The sequence below is a fragment of the Lissotriton helveticus genome, chromosome 7 (genome assembly GCF_964261635.1).
Source record: "Lissotriton helveticus chromosome 7, aLisHel1.1, whole genome shotgun sequence".
Lineage (NCBI taxonomy): Eukaryota > Metazoa > Chordata > Amphibia > Caudata > Salamandridae > Lissotriton > Lissotriton helveticus.
In genome coordinates, this window is record NC_136068.1 from 258,452,836 (window position 1) to 258,475,426 (window position 22,591).

The following is a 22,591-nucleotide window of genomic DNA, read 5'->3' on the forward strand; positions in this document are numbered from 1 at the left end:
AGGTTCGGGAGCTGGGTGGGTCAAACATTTAATAAGTGTCCAACGTAGTCTTAATAATCTGCCAAGAAATTCTCTGAGAGGTCTCAGTCCGTACGAACTATTGTTTGGGACTAGAATGTTAGTCCAGGACCTTGATAGTCAGACTTCAGTGGTTAAACAAAAATGCTTTGATATCAAAGATCGTTTGGCTATTTTACAGGACTTAAATGAAACAAGAAAGGACCTGAGCAACATAAAGTTGAAACAACAGCCAACAACCACTGAAGAGAAACCACCTGTCCCAGCAAGGCCTGTCTGGATTCCAAAAATCGGGGATCTGGTCAGAGAGAAGATCGCGGTAAAGAAGGAATTTGGGCCTTCTTACAGAAAAGTAGTTCCTGTCTTGTCTGTCAACGGGACAAGATCAGTAGTACTACCGCCCCTTGCTGGTAAAAAGGAGAACCGAGTTGTATCCATCGACCTGGTTAAACCACAATCATGTGGCCAATAACAAGTAGTAGGCCAAGTGGACTCCCAAGAAGTAGCAGAACACCAAAATTTGCTACAAATACAGAGGTTCAAACTGAGAGACTAATCACATTTGAAAAATCTACAGTGAATCAACAAGGACTATGCAACAAAGCAATGGAACTTAAACCTCTTAAAACCCAAATCAAAGCTTTTCATCAAGAAACACCAACCTACAATGATGTAACTACAGACTATTCTAATGAAACAAAGCAAATTCCAAAAGCAAAAAGTAACACAGAAGCAATTGGAACAATTGACAGAACAGCATCCGGCTACTTCATCAACTTCGATGATTTTTCTGAGGATCCAAGTGAACCAGAAGTACAGCAGACAAAAAAAAACTTTAAAGACAAAGCAAAGGAACTTTTTCAACAACTAAAAGAAACCTATCTGATTTCTCCATGGATTGAAATTTGGGTGGCGTTTGGTGCATTTATCCTCATACTTTGGCTCATCATGGTACTATGCTTGGGACATTTCATTGAGGGAAAATATGCTAAAATGGACACAGCAAGCCAGAAAATCAACTTGGTCCTTAAACCACACACGTCTTCACATGTCGAGAAAAGAACTTTCTTCAGTAAACTTCACAGCCAATCCTATACCCGGCGGGGTAGCATGGGACAATACTGGCCCGGTTGAAATCCTGAAGTATCCACACCATTTTAAGATTTCATTGAGTGACTTTGTAAAACCAAGCACATTTGCTGATGATTGGGACTTTGAAAGTATTAATGATATGATGTCGGATCTAGTGATGTCAGCTAAATTTACAGAACATGATTATTTGCAAGGTTCATCTAATTGTGATGAGATGTTTTGCTACAACCACTATGGTAACCATTATCTGCATAAATCTTCTCAACCTAGAAATGTTTTAAATTTTAACCAATGGGAACATTGTGCAACTCCACCAAAAGGCAGTTCAAAAACATTTTATGATAAATATTCATACTTTTCAGGGTTTAACACAAGTAATGCAGAAACATTCTATTTCAAATTGTTAAATAAGACAGGAGTGAAAACCATGCTTACAAACACAAAATTGATATATTCAGACTCATTTTTGGAAAAAATTCTGATAACAACTTTCCAGTTTCAATGCTGCCAAAAATATATACAGGCAGGCCAGTATGAAAGGTTGGGTAAAGGATACATTAAGTCAACATGGAACTTGCCCTATACACACACGTGTGTCAGTAATAAAGGACAGAGTGTATTTCTTAGTGGCAATAATTGTGCAAAATCACTAAGCGGTATACTTCTGTGTCAGGGTATAAGTTTGCATGGAGCCTGTGAAGGGACTTCAAATAACCTTTCATGTCACCAGCTAGGCACACCTGCAACACAAATAGAACCATTCTTTAGGAGACTCTCGAACGGGAGTTACATTCTAATTGTAGATCGCAGATGTTGCAGCCTGCTGCCAGGAAAACCTTATCTCATAAGCGTGACTACCAGGGTCATGTGCTGTGAAAGAATATTGTTCCCGAATTATGCACCAGACAGGGAGGCAAGGGTATGGCCCAGTTTGAAAATCTCTTCTATACGAATTGATACTTTAAGCAGAATGAAGACTGTGCTCCTACAGACGCCAACCCAGTTGACGTCATCAAAAGAAACGTATGATCTCCAAGTTGCAAGGACAACGGCAGAGATTCATTCACTGTTATCAACAAATAGCCCCCTACACTTCGCAGAAATACTAAACGAAATCTTAAATATTTCTGATACAAGTGGTATCGCAAGTGTATTTAAGACAGTTTTTTTGGGAGCTTTGACCCCATTCAAAGCCATCCTTAGTATTTTTCCTAACTTCGTCCATTCCATCTTTGGCGGACTACCTCTCCTGTTGGGACTAGTAGCAGGCGTCCTATTTTTGCTACTTTTGCTTCGCTATGGCAAACCGTGTCACAGACATGACTCCAGCAACAATGGAAGAAACGATCCTAGCTATCCACTACCGGGATCGTATAACTAAAGTCCTTGGATTAGCACGGCTACGAGATTTAAATATGACCTGGTTTATTTCATTCAGACCCTTGTGGCAGACCTGTGTTATGCCTGTATTAAGGTGCTTGCTATGCGGCGAGAAATGCGTGTTGGACACCTGTCTCACACTACAATCAGAAGTGCCATTGGATGCAGAGACTTTGTTGAGTCCAGTTAAGGCTCATGCATTGTGCTGTCCCCAGCGGCTACCTATCCTGATGACGGCATTCGTGGAGACTTCACCACTGCGATTGAAGGGTAGTGAAGTACAAGATGAAAGCAGCATCGATCAGGTACGACCTTCTGTCAGCAATGCTGATCAAACCATCAGTGAAAGCAATCATGCTCATGACTGCATGGTAGCGTCATTTTCCAACCTAGTCGAACTCTCACCAGAAGCTGTTGACTGTTTTTTCGAACATCTTAATGATATGATATTTTCACCAGAACTGAAGGAATAACTTTAAGCAACGTGCACACAGCGTTCCCTGAACTCTGAATTTGGCCTTCAAACTTTGAAAACAAAGCCACTAAGAATTTTTCCAGTTTTTGTAAGAAAACAAGAACTTTTTTTTTCCAAAACCAAATATTTACATTTTTTTTGGGCACTTATCTTCTGCTTAAAGTAAAACTATTCTTAGAGAACAGAAAACTTCTATTTTTAGGTACCTCTAGAAGACATTACCTCGACCTCTAGGTTGTTTACATGTAGAATTATATTTTATGTGATGAAGTGGTCTCGCAATTTTTCTTCTGTATTAAGAGCCATTTCATGTGTTATTTTCGCAAATCATTCATGCTGATATAACAATGTGCATCCTCTCTTTGAATGATTACACTGCTTGAATGCATACAGTAACTATATTCATTTTTCATGTATTACGCTAATCCATTCTTTTAATACAATTTAATGTATTTTGGGGCGGTTTTAATACACATACAATATTAGTTATGTTTACTATGCTTAGGTTAGTAAATATGGACATAGATTCCGTGGAGTGGGTGTAATGTATTTCCTATGGGAACTGTATCGATATTCCTGTTTCTGACCCTTGTCCGGTTAATAAATCAATAGTGGCCATACAACGGCACAGAAACCCGTTTTCTGATTAGGTCATAGCGCATGCTACCACATTAGGCAAGCACTATTCCTCCAGCCCTCGCAGGCAGCTGGGATATCAAGTCCTGAGATAGAGATACCAACCCTCCAGCCTTCTACATCCCAGGTACAGAACTGAATAACCCCTTACGGAGAATTCTTGAATCAGATCCTTGGCAAAGTAAACTTAACTTAAACTGCTACTTATCTACTTCAGCCCAAGTATTAGGCTTAGGTCAGGTACACTGGGGTAGGCGTAGTTAGAAGCACCAGTTGAGTACGATTAGTCAATGTATATATGTATGTATCTATTTTATCCATTTTAAAGTATCATATGGCTAAGAAACCATATCAATGCTTTTACAGTATTATTTTATAATTCTGTTTTTACTGTATGCACTTTACTTAACTATAAGTATTGCAATAATAGCGATTCATTTCTCTTGTACGAGAAAAGAGACTGATCAATAAATAACACCTTTTTATTGAACACGCCCGTCTCTTCCTTTTCTCTACAATCTGGTGAAACTAAGAATGCACGTACTGACTGAGTAAAATAAGTTGTCTTTTGTTTTCACACGACTCTAGAGATATACTCTTGATTAGGGGGAGCAAAGTTGTCATGTTCTATGGTTGTCAGAAACTAAATCCCTTCTTGTCTATCCAGGGAGGTTAAACTCCTCCTTGCCTATTCGAGAAAGTTTCTAGTGAACTCTGAGCTAGCTGGCAAACACATAACTTTAAGTCTAATATCGTCAGTAGAAGACCTAGTTAACCACAGTCCTACGTCTATACTATTGAAGATATTATTCCAATGCGCAGAGCCTATTGGGAAAATAGGAACTACACTACAGGAGGCTGACAGAGTGTGCTGCCAACAATCTGCTTGTGTTTTCTTTGTCTTTATGGTGTCTCAGTGCCTGCCCAATAAATGTTTAGTTCAAATTCACTTTTCTATATCTTTGTCAGTATTTGATACAAGGGTGTCTTATATGGAACTTTGAGTTCTTTGACCATAGACTCTAGGGCTGTTGCATGGTCCCTGTCCTCCCTCTGTCTCGAGGCAGAATCGCTACTCACGGCTCCACCTACAATTTGATTATGACCGTAGTGAAAATGAGCACCTAAAAATGAACCCAACATTCCAAGGACGAGAAGACATGCAGGAGACAAGGCAGATGCTTTTCTTTGTTCTGTGTGCAAATGTATATTTCTTTTTAGTTTGGATTGAAACTGTGAAGAGAAGGTCTGGAACATGGGAATAAGGTGTTGGTTCGGGAAGATGAGGTCTACGCCAAATTTTCATGATGTCATCGCCTATGAATAAATCAGTTCCATTTAGTCATGGTATGTAAATCTTAATCTTATTTGGCTATCCTGTAAATCTGGCTTAGATCTAAGCCCTCCTGGACCTATGTTGGACACCCCTACTTGAGAGCCACGTGGTGAACAGTGAGGGCGGTAAAATCTTGAAGAAACATTCCATGTGTGACTTGGAACTATGGGCAGCAAATAAGGTTACTTGTCTTGTGTGTTCATGTGTCAGCCTTTCTGGCTTTTTTCCAAATCTTCAAAAAAACAATTGCAGAGATGATGTGTGTCCAATTAAATCAGTAGAGTAACATAATAGCCAAAGAATGCACCTTCGAGCAGTTGATTTCTGGTAGAGTTGGGCCACAAATGGATGACATGACAATACGTCAATACAGCGTTACTGCACACGTTGTAGACATTAGTAAAATATACTAAGCTTATACCTTGCGTTTAATCAGTGTGTGATATATGTGGTTTTTCCACTCTTTTTTGTGTCAGTAGTGTTGGCCAGCAAGATTTCTGCACATTCATGGAGACAAATGATTTCTGGCAATTCTCGGGAGGTTTAGCATAATTGTCGGTAAGGTTGTAAAAGGCCTTTATATAAGACCGAAAATAACGTATCCCCTTGCCCCGCTTCCTGTGATATGTAAAAAGCAGCCATTATTGAGGTACACTACACTTGCTACACCATCAGTATGTAAAACATTTAAATGTATTAGCAAACAGAAATTTTTCGGAAAAATGTTTTACCACAGGAGCGTTGCTTTAACAAGAACTTCTCTTCTTCAGGTAAAGGAACTCGAAGACACCATAGAAGAATTGCTGATGAGGCTGGATGAGTTCTGTTGCATGACAGACATGGTATGTTCATGTTTCTTTCTGCATACCGTTAAATTACCTAATGCTTTTTACAGCCTGTTTTTTCCACACACATTATCCACCTTGCATAACCAAAAACAGACACTTCACACTAATACGTACATTTGCATTTTCAAGAAGTGCTTTCGTAACATGTCAGAGGAAGCGCAGCTCACGCTGCTGACTGTGTCAGCCATCTTGATAGCAGCCCTCTGTACTGTAGGAATGGTTTAGACTGAGATATGATGCTTACACCACAAGGTGGGGCTCGCGCGCATGACTAGTTTGCGGGCAAACAAGCGAACTCGTTTTCTAAACGTCCCCAAAGAACGAGAGCCAATGAAGCTACAATGTAGTTAGCAAGCAACAGTATCATGTAAGAAAGATATTTGTGAATCAATATCCAGGTTTTTCTGTTTTATTTCCTTGTCCTCGGGATGTCCACCCGGAGCATCATGGAGACCAAGAGAACTGGAATATGTCAGGGCGTGATATTTTGGAATACCTTAAAAATAACTTCCATTTGTACATGTTTGTTTAATTTCCCAGAAAGCTGATGACAAAAGCTATTTAATTGGTTTATTGTGATTTTCAGAGCCTCGAAGACTACATGCAAGATGTATGTAAAATAGGAATTTCCTGCATTGTGATGCACAGTTTAGTTACATGGGCCACCCTAGAATTTGACACTTTTACTTACATAGTGATATTTACACAGCCCTATAGGATACTATACTGTTAATTACAAACTATGCACAGAGACAATCAGAGGTGTTTAGGTGGGAGGCGAAACTGGCTACTTTCCATATATGGGGGACTAGCATGAGGTCATAGTCAGAGATCGCTTCTGGGACTTTCTTAAGACTAGCAACAAGGTTAGCAATGCCAAGAACTAATTGAAGCTCTCCCATAGCCTCCATTTTAATCCTGGACAGCAGGAGCAGATAAATCAGAGCTTTGTGAGAAATGAAAAATACCAGGCACCAAGTGAATGAGATATCCCATGTTGGAAAAACAATGGTTCCTTTCCAAAATGCTACTGAGAAGCTTCCTTTAAGAAACCAGAAGCGCAGAGGTATTTAACATTTCAAAACTGATCTCTACAAAGAATGTGCAGAAAAAGAACTGCTGAGAAGTAATGTTCAACCAGAAGGAAAGGCCGTCAAGCAAAGACAGGCAAATCCACACAGAAGGAAAGCAAGACAACAGAAGGCACAATAATGTAATTGGGAGCACTGCACCATTTTAACTGAGGCATGATCTGGAGATGACCACAATAAATGCTTCTAATAACACTGGTTCTGATGAAAACAGCCCCCCAAGATGGACATCATAGTCCTCAGTGGTTTAACATATCTAATGCATGTGGAGACACATGCATTATTTCCTTGAGGAACAGTTACTTGAAAAAATTCAGAGCAGCTCATCCTGTCTCAAAGAAGGCGAGCCCACCCAGCTTGCAAACAACCTGCCAGAACAAAGAATATATGGCTGTGTGTGTGTGTGTGAGCGAGAGAGAGAGAGAGCGAGTGTGAGTGTGTGCCACACAACACAAATTATTAGAAATTGTTCCAAATCGAACCATATGTCTTTATGAGCTACCTATGCCCTGCCGAACCAGGTGGGGAATCCCAATTTGTATCTGGTGCATGTTTAGCAATCATCTCATCCTTGAGTAGTGTGCGAGAACAAATGTATGCATCGACTTTGTCAGTGAAGAGGACATACAGCTGCTGTATAGTTGCCTGCAGTCAGCCATTGAAGACTGTGTGTGAGAAAGACCATACTAATCCAGTTTGGGGTGGTTCATAAGGTCTGAAGAACAAGGACTTTGTTCTTCTTGACTCACTTAATTTAAAAACAGCATAAGGTGCTAGTCACCCTCTAGGATAGCTATCAACTTATGGAACTCCCTACCTGTTCAGGTGAGTAACCAACCCACTCTTCTCTCCTTCAGAAAATTACCAAAAACACAAGCTACCTCTTTTAATCGTGATTAATCTAGTATCCACACATCCTTTGGGGATTGTAAAATAAGCGCTCTGCATGTATTTACCTGTTCTTTCTCCAAGCTTGTTTGACATGCTTTGAAATATACTGTTCATTCAATTAAAGTGAACTAATACCAGTGGTACAGATGTAGCCACGGCTCGTGCAGGACGTTACACCGGGCGGTGACGTCAGGCAGAGGAGGGGCAGGGTGGGGGGTTGTAAAAATGCGGGATATAGACGATGTCAAGTAAGTACCGGGGAAAAAAAGAATTTTGTTGCGCGCGCTGCATCACATTTGGCGATGCAGCGCGAGTTACGAAATTCGTTTTTTTTTTCCGGTACTTACCTGACATCGTCCATATCCCGCATTTTACAACCCCCCCCCACCCTGCCCCTCCTCTGCCTGACGTCACCGCCCCGTGTAACGCCCTGCACGAGCCGTGGCTGTACAGATGAGCTATAGAAAATGTCTAAATAAATAACTATACCACTTACAAAGTCAGTACCGCACTAAAAAACTTGGGTACTGTTTTGTATTATAGCAGAATTGAATATTAGAAAATGCATTCACCTGTCAGCTGCCGTAGAACCATATTCTATAGCATACTCCTGGAGTCAATCTGTGACTAAGGCCATGTAGGCCGCATGCACAAAATACACGTTTCACCCAATCTGTCACCTTCCTCACAATTAGACTGGATTGGAATCGTTTATAACCTCAGCCAAAGCCAGTGGTTAATTTGCAATATAAAAAGTGGTGTGTGGCTGTCCTTAGGAGGCCGCGCTAACAGGAGAAATGTGGTGGTGCAAACTGCCTCATGACTAGAACACCAGCACTTATTAGTCTGGAGAGGACTTGGCCTGATGGCTAGAGCTGTCGATTCCGGAGTTGGGGAACCCATTTAGAGTCTCGGCATGGCTCAACATTCTGTAATTATGGGGAATATCCCCTGCATTCCAAATGAGTGTGCCCTTAATTGGTGGTATAAGCTCCAATGCTGAGGATTAGGTGCCGGTGCTAAGCACCGGAAATCACGGTCTCAAATTAAGCACTGTCAAAGAAAGAAGAACAATCTGTGTATGCTAAGACATGGCACAACTGTACATGAAACTCCTTTCACAACAGAGCTGTTAAAAACCATATAAAAACTGAATACTCGATGCAGTGTGACTCAAACACAAAATTACTACTTTTCATCGAAAACGCAACAGAACAAAGCACAGCTCACCTGGCACTTATCTTACTTCTGCCCCGACTGTATGGGTTCTGAAGTAACATGCTATATAAATGCCAACCTTTTTCCCTTCTCTATCCCTCCAACATCTTTCTCAATCAATCCAAATAACTGACTAACATATCCACCACTCAAATTACTTTCATATTTTCATTATACTAATTCACCACTAATTCTTACTGGGTTAGCATGCTACTCGCCGAAAAAGCGCTTTGATACCTCGTCAGGGGTAGTAAGCGCCAGGGCTTTAGTCGGGATACCACTCGGGTGGACGGCGTCCCCCCACTTCTTTTAACTTATTTTACCAGGTGGACGCCGTCCCCCCTGCCCAAAACCTGGTCTGGACAGTGATGGCGTTACTTACCGGACCGGCCGCCCCGTCGATCCCCCAACCTTGACGTACTTCATGCACATGTTCACTCCATTTCTTATTTCCTTTACAACCATTTCCAACACCCCCCCCCTTAATTCACACTACTTTGACCCAGCGTTGCGTTACACATTAGCAATGCTTTACACAGTTTGCCAATGAAGCATATGTCTGTTTTCTCGTCTTTCTTGGAACAACATGGTTTCCCTTAGGAGGGGAATTGCAGCATTCCCTATGAGTGTTTTATTTTCCATTGATAGAAGTCTATGTTTTTTACCTTTCGTGATGTCACTTCCTGTCGTGACGTCACTTCATGTCTTTGAGCGTCCCCCCACTTCTATGTTCTTTTACCTTTCGTGACGTAACTTCCTGTTGTGACGTCACTTCCTGTCTTTGAGCGTCCCCCCACTTCTTTATTTAGCACTTGTGTCCTGGTAAGCGCTATATAAATGCAATTACAATACAGAGACCACTGCAAGAGAAGCCAATGGCTTTCCCACAAGCGTGACGACTGAGTGCAGTACATAGCATGGGTCCTCACCAACCTGCAGAGCCTGCAGGAAGTCATGGAGCTAGCCTTCGACGGGCAGGACCAATCGAACAACATGTGTCATTCCTTATAGTGCAGGATACCCTTGCTTTCCTAAAAAGCTTTGCAGATAAGAGTAATTTTATCTCTTACAGAGAAATGTCCCAGCCCATGAGCCTTGGAAGCGCAACAAGCTAAGTTAACTCATGTGTTCACAGATCTCTGCTGTTCCTATCTCATCTGCTGTATGTATTTAACCCTCCCGCCCTTTTTCCTTCCGCCACCTCGGCCTCTTAAATTTCTCCCTCCAAACCTTGCCCCCTCCTCTCCCTCATTCACGGTAATTCGCTTCCTTCTTTGCCCACTCCACGTTGCCCCTCCCTCCCTGTCTCCACGCGTCTTTCACTCCTTCCCTGCCTGCGCTGCTTTCCCTATAACCGAGCCCAGCCCTGCCTTTTACACGCATTCCTCCCCTTCTCAATCCATGCCGCCTCTCGTTCTTTCTACCACTCCTCTCTCTTGTTCTCTCCACCCCCACCCCAGCCTTTCCAGTTCTCTGTGTATCTCACCCTTTCTCTACTTTCCTCCACCTCATTCTGCCCCTTCTTCATTCGCTCTCAGTCCTGATCCTCACCAGTTCCTTCACTCTCCCCCCCTTTCTCCCACTCTCCCTCCTATCACCCCTCCCTCCTATCACCTCCCTCTATTTCCAGTTGCATTCCTCCCGCCCGTGTGTGAGAGCTGCTGCGTGCAGCAGGGGTGCGCATTCCACTCTGGCGGGAAATGCTGGCTGCCGACGTCACGTTACCAGGCTGCAGCCAGGGGTCCCAGCGCGCCAGGAATGTGCGCGTGCCTGTGTCATTCTGGCGTGCAGCCTTCGTGTTTTATAACTGTACAGAGGACGGTTTACATACGAATCCTTCTAAACATGGGTCATGTGTTAGCTCATGTGCAAATGTCCCTGCAGTGTGAAGTAGGGAGAACATCTCTGCAGTATGTAGTAAGGAGAACATCCACTTTAATTTGAATTAAAAGAACTGCCTCCTGTTTAACTTACGCACTGTAGACATAATGGGCCTGTGTAAGCAAGCTTTCTCACGAGGTGTGCAGTATCCTTTCTGCTGTCCTTTACATTGGCTAGGAATTGAAAGAGAATGACTGGAGGCAGGGCCGGTCCTAGGATTTGCGAGGCCCTGGGCTAAAAGGGAACGTGCGAGGCCCCCTCTAATTTGGATAAGTGGCCCCCTGCAAGGAGACCATTCAGAGACACTGTGGGGGGCCAATTGTCCAGCATTTTTGCGCCCCCACAGTTTTAACTTTTACTCCACAAGCATTTCTCACACCTTCAGTCTGATAGGTGTGAGAATTGATTGTGGTCTAAAAGTTAAAACTGTGGGGGCGCCAAAATGCTGGACAATGGGCCCCCCACAGTGTCTGTGAATGGTCGCCTTGCAATTGAGGGAGCGTCTCCCTCCCCTCTGCCTCCAGACACCATCCCTGGGAGACCCGGGGAGGGGGGCCCCTCCAATGGACCTTAATTGCAAGGCGACACCTTTTTTAAAAATAGATCGCCAGGTAAACAACAGGACACATCACCGGTGCGTGGCCCCATGCTGGTGGGCTGAGTGCGAGGCCCTGTGCAGCCGCCCACGCTGCCCATGCCTAGCGCCGGCCCTGACTGGAGGGTGGGGGTAGTACGAGTAATTCTGGAAAGATGGTAGGTGATCTGTAAAGGCCTAGAGATCCGAGTCCTTCGAGGAAACACCAATTCCATAAACCTGTGGGCTACCCACCGCCCTGCTACAAAGGATCCAGCACTGCAGATGTCCCAAGCACCCGGGCTGTGGAGGCACAGCCAGTCCCGTGGCAAACCCCTATCGAGGGTGGAAATGAGAGGGCACAGCAGCTGAGCCCGGGAAAACGCCGGGCGCCAATTGGTCAGCTTGGTTTCAAGCGACCAATCGTCAGGGGACCCCCTATGTGCGCCTCAAGTATAAAAGGGTGCGTGGAGCCGCCCCAAAAGTCTTGTGCCTCTGCCATTGGCCCACCTACCCCAATACCGCAAGCGTCACAGCCGTGGATTGCGAATTGGGACAGCACCATGGGACGGCAGGAGCCAATGGTGGAGCTGCTCAAACGTGTGCCCTTGGAATGCCTTGTGGCAGGAGCACGGAGTACAGGCTATGGGTCAGCATGGGGTGATCAGAGGGCGGTCACAGCACTTGTAGCCCGGGCCAGGCAAGAGGGCCGCCCACACACTTGGCAGCAAGGTGTAGCCTAGAAGCCGCAGGAGAGGTGCTAGAGCTAGCTAGTTAGGGGCATTCGCTCAGGATACTGTCACAAGGTGCTGTTATGGATTTAGGGCTGCTGAAGTTGAGCTACAGGCAATATGGGGCAATGATGATGTGATGCGTGTTTAAAATTGAACTGTGTGTTTTCTTAAGTTAATATGAGAATAAAGAGAAACTGCGACGCTTGGCACCATCAGAGGCATGTTTCATCTGTTACCGCAAAGGAAGGTGGAGTGCACTATTGGCCAGGGAGCTCGAGGCACTCGCCCGTCTGGGAGGAGTTTGTGAATTGGCATCGTTTTGTGGCCTAGCACCCCAAGAGAGGACTTATTTGTTTCCCGCTGTGCCTCCCTTTCCATGATCATCACATTTCTTAGAACTTTGAAATACTTAAATTCAGGATACAAACTATGTCTCTTCTGTATGGTTTTTAGACCATAATGTTACTCCATCTATAACTATAAGGATCTGTATAGGAGGAACAAGACAACTGAATTCCCTCTTGACACATTGATAACATTCTTATGGAAGAAGGGGCGTGATTCACTAATTCTAATAAAGGCCGCTTAATGCAGTGAGATAATCTAAAATGTTCTAAAATGGAACAATCCAAAATACAGTTTTTTAGATCTCGCCTAGCGTTGAAGCGCGCATGCGCTTCTTGCTCTGCGAGTCCTCTTGTAATCGATACATTTCTGTACTAGGTTTGGAGTCACGCCCATCTTTTTGATTGGCTGGCGTCATCGTTTATGCAAAACGCTGGCCTCTGATTGAGAATGAGGCTTCATGGTTACGGCCCTGTCTCCTTTTTGGATGGCCCATCCTGACTGGATGTTTTACTTGCGGTGTTATACTGTTTCCTTCATTATTTGGTATAGGCACTTTGTTTTTCATTAAAGGGAAAGTGCGATGGCGACAGCTTGTTTAAATGAAGCCGGCTTAAGTTTTCATCTTAAAGTGAAAGTGCGATGGCACAGCTTGTTTAAAGGAAGCCGGCTCAAGTTTTTGTCTTAAAGTGAAAGCGCAATGGCGACAGCTTGTTTATTCAATAAAGTGAAAGCGCAATGGTGACCGCTTGTTTAAAGGAAGCCCGCTCAAATTTTCGTCTTAAAGTGAAGCGCAATGGCAACAGCTTGTCTATTCAATTATTCATCACATTCAGTGTAGAAAAAGCACAAACCTGCTTGAATTTTGATGCAGTTTTTGCAGCACGGGTCCATCCCGCTGCAGATTTCCTTCGGCTCCCCCCACACCCCCCCTTACATCTTCCCCGGGGTGCCTTGAAAGCGCGATGGTGACAGCTTGTTTAAAGGAAGCTGGCTCAAGTTTTCGTCTTAAAGTGAAAGTGCGATGGTGACAGCTTGTTTATTCAATTATTCATCACATTCACAATTCAATGTAGAAAACGCACAAACCTGCATGAATTTTGATGCAGTTTTTGCAGCACGGGCCCATCCCGCTGCAGATATCTTTCATCTCCCCCCACACCCCTCATACATCCTCACTCCGGAAATTGAAAAGAGCGAAGCACCTGCATAATGGTGCCAGCCCCCACCCAGGCACTTAACGAGGGCAGCGTGGTGCCATACCCGCCTTCTCCAGGCAGGGATATGGCTCCGACCGTGGCCTGTCCAGGGCGAGCCAAGCCAGGACTTGCCTTTGACCAACAGAGCATCAAAAGCGCTGCAACCGAAGACAGAGGGAATGTACCATCCCCAGGGCCTGCCTCCTGGTCAGGTCTGTCCCAGGATGTCCGGCTTCGGCCTTCATTCCCAAGTCATGTCGTAGCTGTCCAATGATGCACAGCAGCACTGGGGTCACTCAGCAGAGGAACTGTGTCAAAGACATGATCTGTTATTACAAAAATGTATAGCGCTCAATACTAACTGGAGAAATTGGTGAGTTCCTGTTGCTGTGACCTGTTCTGCCCATCCCCCTTCGTGTAACTGAAATACGATTCCCATTCCTCTGTGTGGCACTGAACTGCCCTCCCTGCATCACTGGCACAGGTACCCTTCAAATAGTAGCAATAACACCATATCCGGGCAAGCAGGCAAGTGATGCCAAAGTGTTAATTCTACAGTCTGTATTTAACTAGTTGCTTGTTGTTTCAAGGGCATCGATTGTTAAAATCCTCCTCATGTGTACATTAATTTTACTTCCCCTGTACTATGCACAAGTAAAATGTATTTGGTAATTTGCTGAATAGGTAATTGAGCGATAATAGTGTATGTACATTTTGCATACCGATATATACTCATTATTACATTTAGTAGCGCAGAAACTGCACGGACAATTAATGGTATCTGTATGTCTCCTGCTCTGCCTAATGACTGCTTGGGTTCACAGTTGTTTTTATTGAAGAATTGGCTTTCTTAATGAAGGCGCTCCCACATATAATGTGAACAAATGACCCCAAAGGATGTGCACGGTTTTCTGTATCGGTGCGCTTTTAGTCAGTAGAATTGATCCTGCTGGTTGTTTGTGGGTCTGGAGAAGTCTGCAGATGTCTGCGCAGCGAGGGCTTCTTCTGTTCGCGGCCCTCCCATCCAAGTCCTGGAGGTGACCTTATTGTAAAGAACGAACGACCTAGTCAGATTTGACTTTATGCTTCGCTGAACGGGCCCTTCCAGAAGCAGCTGTCTCGACGATCACCAAAGACACCGGCTTGCAAATGTACGACGCTGGAGAGCCACACCCTCAGCTGACCTTCTCAAACTTCTAAGCACATCCAGAAACGCTTATTTTAGAAAGATCAGAAAATCTAAAACCAATTTCTTCAGGTCTCAACTAGACCTAGCCAAGAACTGCCCCAAAAAGCTATTCAATCTTATCAAAGCCCAAACCAAGAGCCTACCTAATATCCTCAACGCCAGCCCACTGTCTCTACCCAACTGTGATGAATTTGCTTCCTTCTTCGCCTCTAAGACAAAATCCATTAAATCAGATCTACTTAAGGACCTAGTATCCATCTCAGACTTGAAAAAGAGCTCATCACTGCCCCTGGCTGGTGCCCTAGCTAATGACCTCCCATTATTTAAACTAAAAAACAATGCAACTTGGTCCCACTTCAACACTTACAGTGAAGACACCATATTAAAGACGCTAAATGCGCTGAAACCCTCAAATCACTTCACAGACCCGCACCGAGTGAACCACCTAAAAGACTTCACGCCTCTCATACTACCCCTCTGGACCAAGATCATTAACACATCCCTCCTTCAAGGATCCATTCCAGACATCCTGAAAACTCGGCAGGTCTTGCCTATCCTAAAGAAAACTTCAGAGGACCCATCAGACCCTAATAACTATCGTCCGATCTATAACATCCCTATGTTAGCCAAACTCTTGGAAAAATGCGTTAACATACAGCTGAACAGTCACATTGATCAAAACAACCTGCTGAACCAATTTCAATCAAGCTTTAGAGCAGGTCACAGCACCGAACCAGCCATGACACATGTATTAGACGAAGCTCTAAAAATCCTAGACCAAAATGAAGCCTGTCTACTAATCCTACTTGACCTGTCATCAGCTTTTGACACCGTCAAACACGACAACCTGCGTGATCTCCTGAAACACAGAATGGGAATGTCTGGAAATGTATTTAACTGGTTCGCCTCTTTCCTCCAAAATAGATCCCAAAGATTCAAGGTCAATCAATCCCTGTCCAACCCCATGCCAGTCACATTAGGAGTTCCACAAGGCTCCTCCCTCTCACCTACCCTGTTTAACCTTTTCATGGAACCTCTTACTGATCTTCTCAGCCTCTCCAAGATACACTTCTACACGTATGCAGATGACACCCAAATATACATCAAGATCCACTCACTGGATGACATCAATTCGCTCAACACCACACTACATAAAACCCAAACTTGGGTGGCCAAAAACCATTTGAAACTTAACTCCCTCAAAATGGAATTCCTTTTAATCGCTCCCCCTAACAAAACTCACACTATCCTGGATTGGATGAAGCACCTAACAGCTCTCAATGGACAACCGCTCATAGTCGATTCAGCGAAATCTCTAGGGGTAACGCTGGACAGTAACCTAAGGATGCAGAAACACATCCGCGCCTCAACAAAAGGAGCCAACTTCCACCTAAAGACCCTGCAAAAACGGAAACCCTTTCTGCCCGCCTACGATTTCAAACAAGCGGTTCAAGCCCTAGTAATCCCCCGCGTGGAATATGGAGCAGTAACCTTATGTGGCCTCCCAAGGCCATCGACAGCCCCGCTAAGAGCCACGATCAACACAGCTGCGAGACTCATCACAGGTTCTAAGAGAAACGGTCACATATCCCCAGATTTGAGAGCCCTCAACTGGCTACCGTTTGAAGCCAGAATTCATCTTAAAATCGCTTGTATGACGCACAAGGCCCTCTACCACAACGCCCCACAATACCTAGCTTAGAAACTTGTGCTCTCTGCGGGCAGCAGAGCTTCCAGGAGTGCCAAGACTCTTCTCCTACAACCTCAATGATTTGCCAAGAAAAAAACGTATAACCGGTTGTTCTCTGATATGGCTCTGAGGATATGGAACGCTTTGCCCAGTGAAACAAGAATGAACCCTTCCACTGCCTCCTTCAAAGGAGAAGTGAAAGCTATCCTAATGACTAAATTCACGTGAACTCTATGACTATTCACTGTATTTTATCATTTAGTGTGTTCTTGGGCTCCTATTTGTCCTTCTGTTTTTTTTGTGGTTTTTTTTTGCGCTAGCTTAGTACTGTTTTCTTTCAATTAAGAACTATGTATAACTTATTCTCATAGATCTTTGCATACTATATCTTGCCTTCTACTTATGACTTGGGAAGTGCTCTGATACTCGCAAGAGTCTTGTTCGCGCTATATAAAACCTTCAAAATAAATAAATAAATAAGTACACACCGCAGCTTTTTACGGCATTACACCAGATATGGTAACAGCCAGCTCGGATTTAAAGGCTACATTTTCAGCTATTTCAATGCAAATCCGTTTAACTAACGATGCTGCCCATGGACTTTATGGATACAAAATCATATCCCGCTTTACTGATTCAATTCTTGAATTTATTAGTTCGCAACTGCTGTATTCGTTGTAAATGTGGCGTTTTCAGAAATGTTCTAGCGCGTCATCAAAATTACTACACAGTAACTGGGGAAATAAAAAGCATGCATTTCACGAGAGAAGGAGACAGTCAATAGGGCTGCCTTTTTCCTGTGACTAATGACTGACCAATGGATCAGTTACAACTTCCTTGCGTAATGCCACGTAAGTTACAGTCTGTTTCATTCGACCTATTTTATCCGCATTTGTAGATAATTAATACACATTTGAGTCTACATATTAATGGATGAGTGGCACAAATTATCTGCCGGCACTCGAAATAGCACAGAAAATCTAAAACACCAGGGTCAAGCGGGACTTCCCGCTAATGACACCGGGCCCAAAAACTTGAGTATTCGTTATTCCGATTGGTTTATTTATTTGTTTCACGTTGTGCCTATTATAGAATGTCCTTACCCCAGGTCAACCGGGAAATAAATATACTAAAGAAAATGTCGCCCACTTCCGCGTTTATAAGTAGCTGGAACTGTCCTAGTGCGTTGCTAGTGAAATGATAAAATATATCAGTCAAAGTGCCCGAATACAACTACGTGCACGTGCTGTCAGTGCTTTGTCTGACTGGGCACAGTGCCCTCAGGTTGGCTCCATCTGCCAAAGCCAAGGATGTGCACATCTCCTCACATTCAGGTAGAATCCCGTTGACTGTTTCCGACACGTTTCCACGCCCTTCCTGTGTGAAGGTGGACCTATGATAGACTTGGTACTGTGTAATGGGAGGACGGTACAGATTTGTTGAGTTCCGTGGAAGTTACAGGGAAACACACTGAAGTGGGAACTGGACTTTTGTGTGACAGACAGTTTGTACGTGGAGAAGCTTGGTGACAGGAGAGACCAGTGCCAGTTCTGGCGAGGATCCTGTTTGCGCGGAGCCATTTCATTTTCTTCCCCATCAGGATTGAAGAAGGGGTGGATGCAGGAAAAATGGTTATTACCATTTTTTAGCAACGGAAGAGGTATAATTGAAAAAGGTAAAACGAATATTTGTTTCTAGTGTTTCCAATTGTGCCTGGTGTATTTTGATAGATAATTGGATTAATGCACCTCCCCCCTGACATATGTGTAACGCGTAGTTTACAGGTTTGACTTCCAAATGTTTTAAATAAACCTTTCATCCTTCTGAGGATGATGACATGCTCAATTGATTTTGTAATAACACTTATTACGTTGGTAGTCAGATCATCGTTTCTTGGATTACACCCGGAAGTACTAGGTTTCATTCCCAAATATCAAAACAAGCATTTGCAATGCAATAGGTCTCCCATTTACACGGGTTTAAGCTATTGGCATTGTAAATGGCAATGCCTTTTATTTATGTTTTCAACAACATAAATAAAGGTCATTGTCATTTACAATGCCAATAGCTAATTTTTAATAGGGTCGTTCAGTTGTACACAATGTCTTCTTGGTTATATATATATAAGGTAACAAAAATGCTTCTAACACATTTTTATAATAATTTTTCCACATGCTGCAAAGCAGCCACGCTGCTCTACAACACAGCTTAAAGACATTGACAAAGCCAATAGCTTTGGCTAAACACATATAAGGTCCCAAGGACGAGACCTATTGGCTATGCCAATGCTTGTTATTTAAGCGTTCGTACCTCAGCTATAAGTAAAGTGGCAATCAGCAACACTTACAGCAGTCCAAAATGCCCAGGCTGAGCTAAGAGTTGTTCTCCCCAGCCTCTGTGGTGCTACCTTTCCAGACAGGACACAACACAGATGTGACATGTAGAATTATGGGACTCAGGTGTCACTCTGCTAGTAGGTTCATCAGGTTAGAAACCTAGGGATAATTTTCGACGAAAAGCTGAACTTCACCAATCATGCTAATCAGGTAACAGCGGTGGCATTTTATAAACTTAGACTCCTTAGAAAAATTCTACCATTTCTCCCAGAGAGTGCGAAGAAAACTGTGGTCAGTGCCTTGATATTATCATCACTGGATTACTGCAACGGTTTATTTGTGAATGCTCAATCTAAGGTGGTGTCCAAACTACAACATATTCAGAACGCAGCAGCAAGGCTGCTGTCAGGCACCCCAAAATTCACATCCGTCAAGCATGTAATAAGGAATTACCACTGGCTCACAGTGAGTAACCGGATCAAATTCAAAACCTTATGCCTTACTTATAAGGCATTACAAGGTCTTGGACCGATGTTTCTGAGACAGAGGCTCACCTTGTATCATCCTACGAGATCCTTAAGATCTGAACACCTGTACCAACTCACAGTGGCTCGGACGAGGACAGTCACCTGGGGAGACAGATGTTTCACCAACACCGCGGCCAAACTTTGGAACACTCTGCCGAAGGTGATAAGGTCGACATCATCACTGTGGCAATTTAGAAAACTTGTGAAGACCTGGTTGTTTGACCAATGATCTACTTCCTCAGCATGCTCCTTTAAAACTGACAAGGTTCTGACAGAGACAACAAGATGAGTTACAGCGCCAAGACACCTACGGGTATACGCCGCGCTTTACAAGTTGCAAAAATAAATAAATAAATAAATACCACTACCCTACTGACACTGGTAGAGACGCAGTGATGATTGGCTGCAAGTAGCATGCTTCGAGACATCAATGCCTATGTGTGCCTTCCGCCCCTGCCTAGTCAGCTGCGCGTGTGGCTTGGCAGCGTGGGTATGGCTTGCTTCATAGCACAGGCTATGATTACAGTGACCAATCCTGTGAAACATGCCACAGGTGTCTACAGCCTCACCAATAGCATGTTGCAATAACACTTCACAGTGTGGTACCTAGGGAAATGTGCCCTGGCCATAGCGGGCACGAGGCATTTCCCCGGTAGGCCGGAAGGGTGGGGGCCGGTTTTCCACAGGTGGGTGCTGTTTTTTTTACTGGGGGCCAGTTTTGCAGCAGTGCTTGTAACAAAAGTGCTACAGCAATGTTTTGGGGCCGGTCAGACGTAATTGCCAGGGCTGTTTTGTGATCCCGGTCCGACCCTGGCCCTGTTCGACCTCCTTCTGATACAGTTAACATGCCCTATGAACCAGGCACTGTTTCACAGTCCTTGTTGAATGATATCTATAGTCCTGAAGAAGACATATGCCCCATAGGGGTAATGTTCGATCGTCAATACCAGTAGACAGAAAAGAGACTCAGGCTCAATTGCTCTCCATCCTCCTGTCAAACAATAGAGACACCAGTAAGAGGAAACCAGTAAAAACATTTTTAGCTCACCCACATGCAATTTTAATATACTTTTGACCGTTTAATAAAAGGAGATCCAGATATAGTCATCAAGGATATAATTTCACTGAGACTAGGTAACCTATAACTAGAAGACTGTTTAACCTGTGAAGAATGGTACTCTCAGGTGCTTCACAGTACATCACTCTATACAAGTATATACATATATGGTTATTTCATAAGAGAGTTGTCTGTTTGTTCCATGTTTAATGTCAGTTTACAGAAAGTGTGCTGAAATTAGGATCTGCTTTCATGGTTACCCTCACTTTTTGCTGGTGTCATTTTGTTTTCTGACTAGTCTGACTGGGATCTTGCTAGTCAGGACCGCAGTCTCTGTGCTTCCTCCCTAAATTGGACCATGGTGAGTACTTAAGTACCCCCAGATTGGCTACTGGTGTACCCTTATAAGTCACGAGTATATGGAACTAAGGCACCCAGGGCTTAGGTACACTAGGGGTCCCCCATGGGCTGAAGCATGTATTATTCCACCCATGGGAGACCACTCAAATTGTGATTACAGGCCTGCCATTGCAGCCTGTGTAAGCTGATGCTAGCACCACTTACAACACATATAAGTTTTCCTATATCTGAAGTCACTACACTTAAAACCTATAAGTCACCCCTAAGGCAGGCCTTTCAATCCTGAAGGCAGGGAGCTTGATTATAAGTAAGGCTCCCTGTTTTCCGTTTTTAATGATTTTTACTAATAAATACAGACAGAAAACCATTTATTTTCTTGTCTGTATTTATTTTTAAATGTGAATAAAAACAGAAATTGTAGGCTTTTTGAGTGATTCTAAATACACTTTGCCATGACGGCGAGGCCAATACTGTGTGGATTGATAGGTAAGGTGGTTAAAAAAAGGAATTTTAGTAAAGAGGCTTTAATAGCAGTAGATATGCACAAGGCTGATACTGAGATGTGCATATTTTCATATAAGTGCATTGATTTATCTTCTGCGGGTGTTTATATCACTGAAACCTGGCGGGCATTCAAGCATGACTGCAAATGTATTGGTTCAATAAATGTGGAAATATACCAGCTTCAGCTTTATTTTTTTCACAAAACCGACAATAAATATGGTTAAATACACATAAAGTTGACAAAAAATAAATATGGATGAATACAGACGGAAATGTCAAAAAAATAAAAATAAATACCATAAAACCGGGAGCCCTAATTATAAGTGTGAGGGTGCCCCTCCATGAGTAGGACTCCCCTACAAACCCCAGAAACTCTAAACTGGCTGTAATGAATCCGGGCATGTTTGGTATCAAACATGTTGGAATCATACCCCAACACCGCTTGTTCTGCATCAGTCCCCATTGCTTTCACAATCTCCTTTGCTCTGTCTTGCTAGACTCTCCACATTAGCCAAATCCACATTCATGCTCCCAAAAACGTAAGGTGCAAAACTTGAGTGCAATAATGAATTTAGTTTTTTTTTTTAAATAATTCAATTAAAACTAAAGGCCAATTAACCATCTAAAAAGTCAATGTTTGCTGTTATTTTAAAAAGGGGAGTTTAATTTCAGCTTAAATCACTGCATGGTACAGTACTACAAAACTCCTGGATCCCACCGCGGGACACAAATGTAAGAAATTGGATTATCATTTGGAGTGGGTGACTAATTACAAACCATTTCATAATGAACCCTCAAAGTTACTTAATTGATCTGATCTCAACCCCTTTGGAGCTATCCTACATAGGAGTGGCTTATTAATATTTAAAAGGGAGATGTTTACCTCTCAAAATAGCTTCTTTTGATGGGTTGAATTGCATTATTTACCCTGCTACAGTCATGCTACAATGGTAGGCCTGAAGCCATGTTTGCTCTGCCACTGTAATGGAAGGCACAATAGTCACTGCAGACTCTAGAGGCATTTCACCTCCTGACACTGGTTACACTTTGTACCATACAATGGGGACATATGGGCAAATTAAATATACAAATTAGGAGTATGCCAATTCGTCCATGACCACACAGAAAAGATGGGTTTCCTATAGCATGTCCCTCTTTAAGCCCCTACTTCAATTTCTCTTAATCCCACCCATTTTGTAGTAATTATTCA

At 43.4% G+C, this 22,591-nt stretch overlaps 1 protein-coding gene across 3 annotated transcripts in view; it reads left to right on the forward strand.

Annotated features, from left to right (window-relative positions):
• BCAS4 (breast carcinoma amplified sequence 4) overlaps positions 1–22,591 on the forward strand; it is a 413,107-nt gene that overhangs the window by 82,903 nt on the left and 307,613 nt on the right. For all 3 annotated transcript variants that reach the window (XM_078652044.1, XM_078652042.1, XM_078652043.1), the window contains exon 2: positions 5,708–5,779. In XM_078652044.1, coding sequence (XP_078508170.1) covers positions 5,708–5,779 — 72 coding nt within the window. The remainder of the gene's footprint in view (positions 1–5,707; positions 5,780–22,591) is intronic.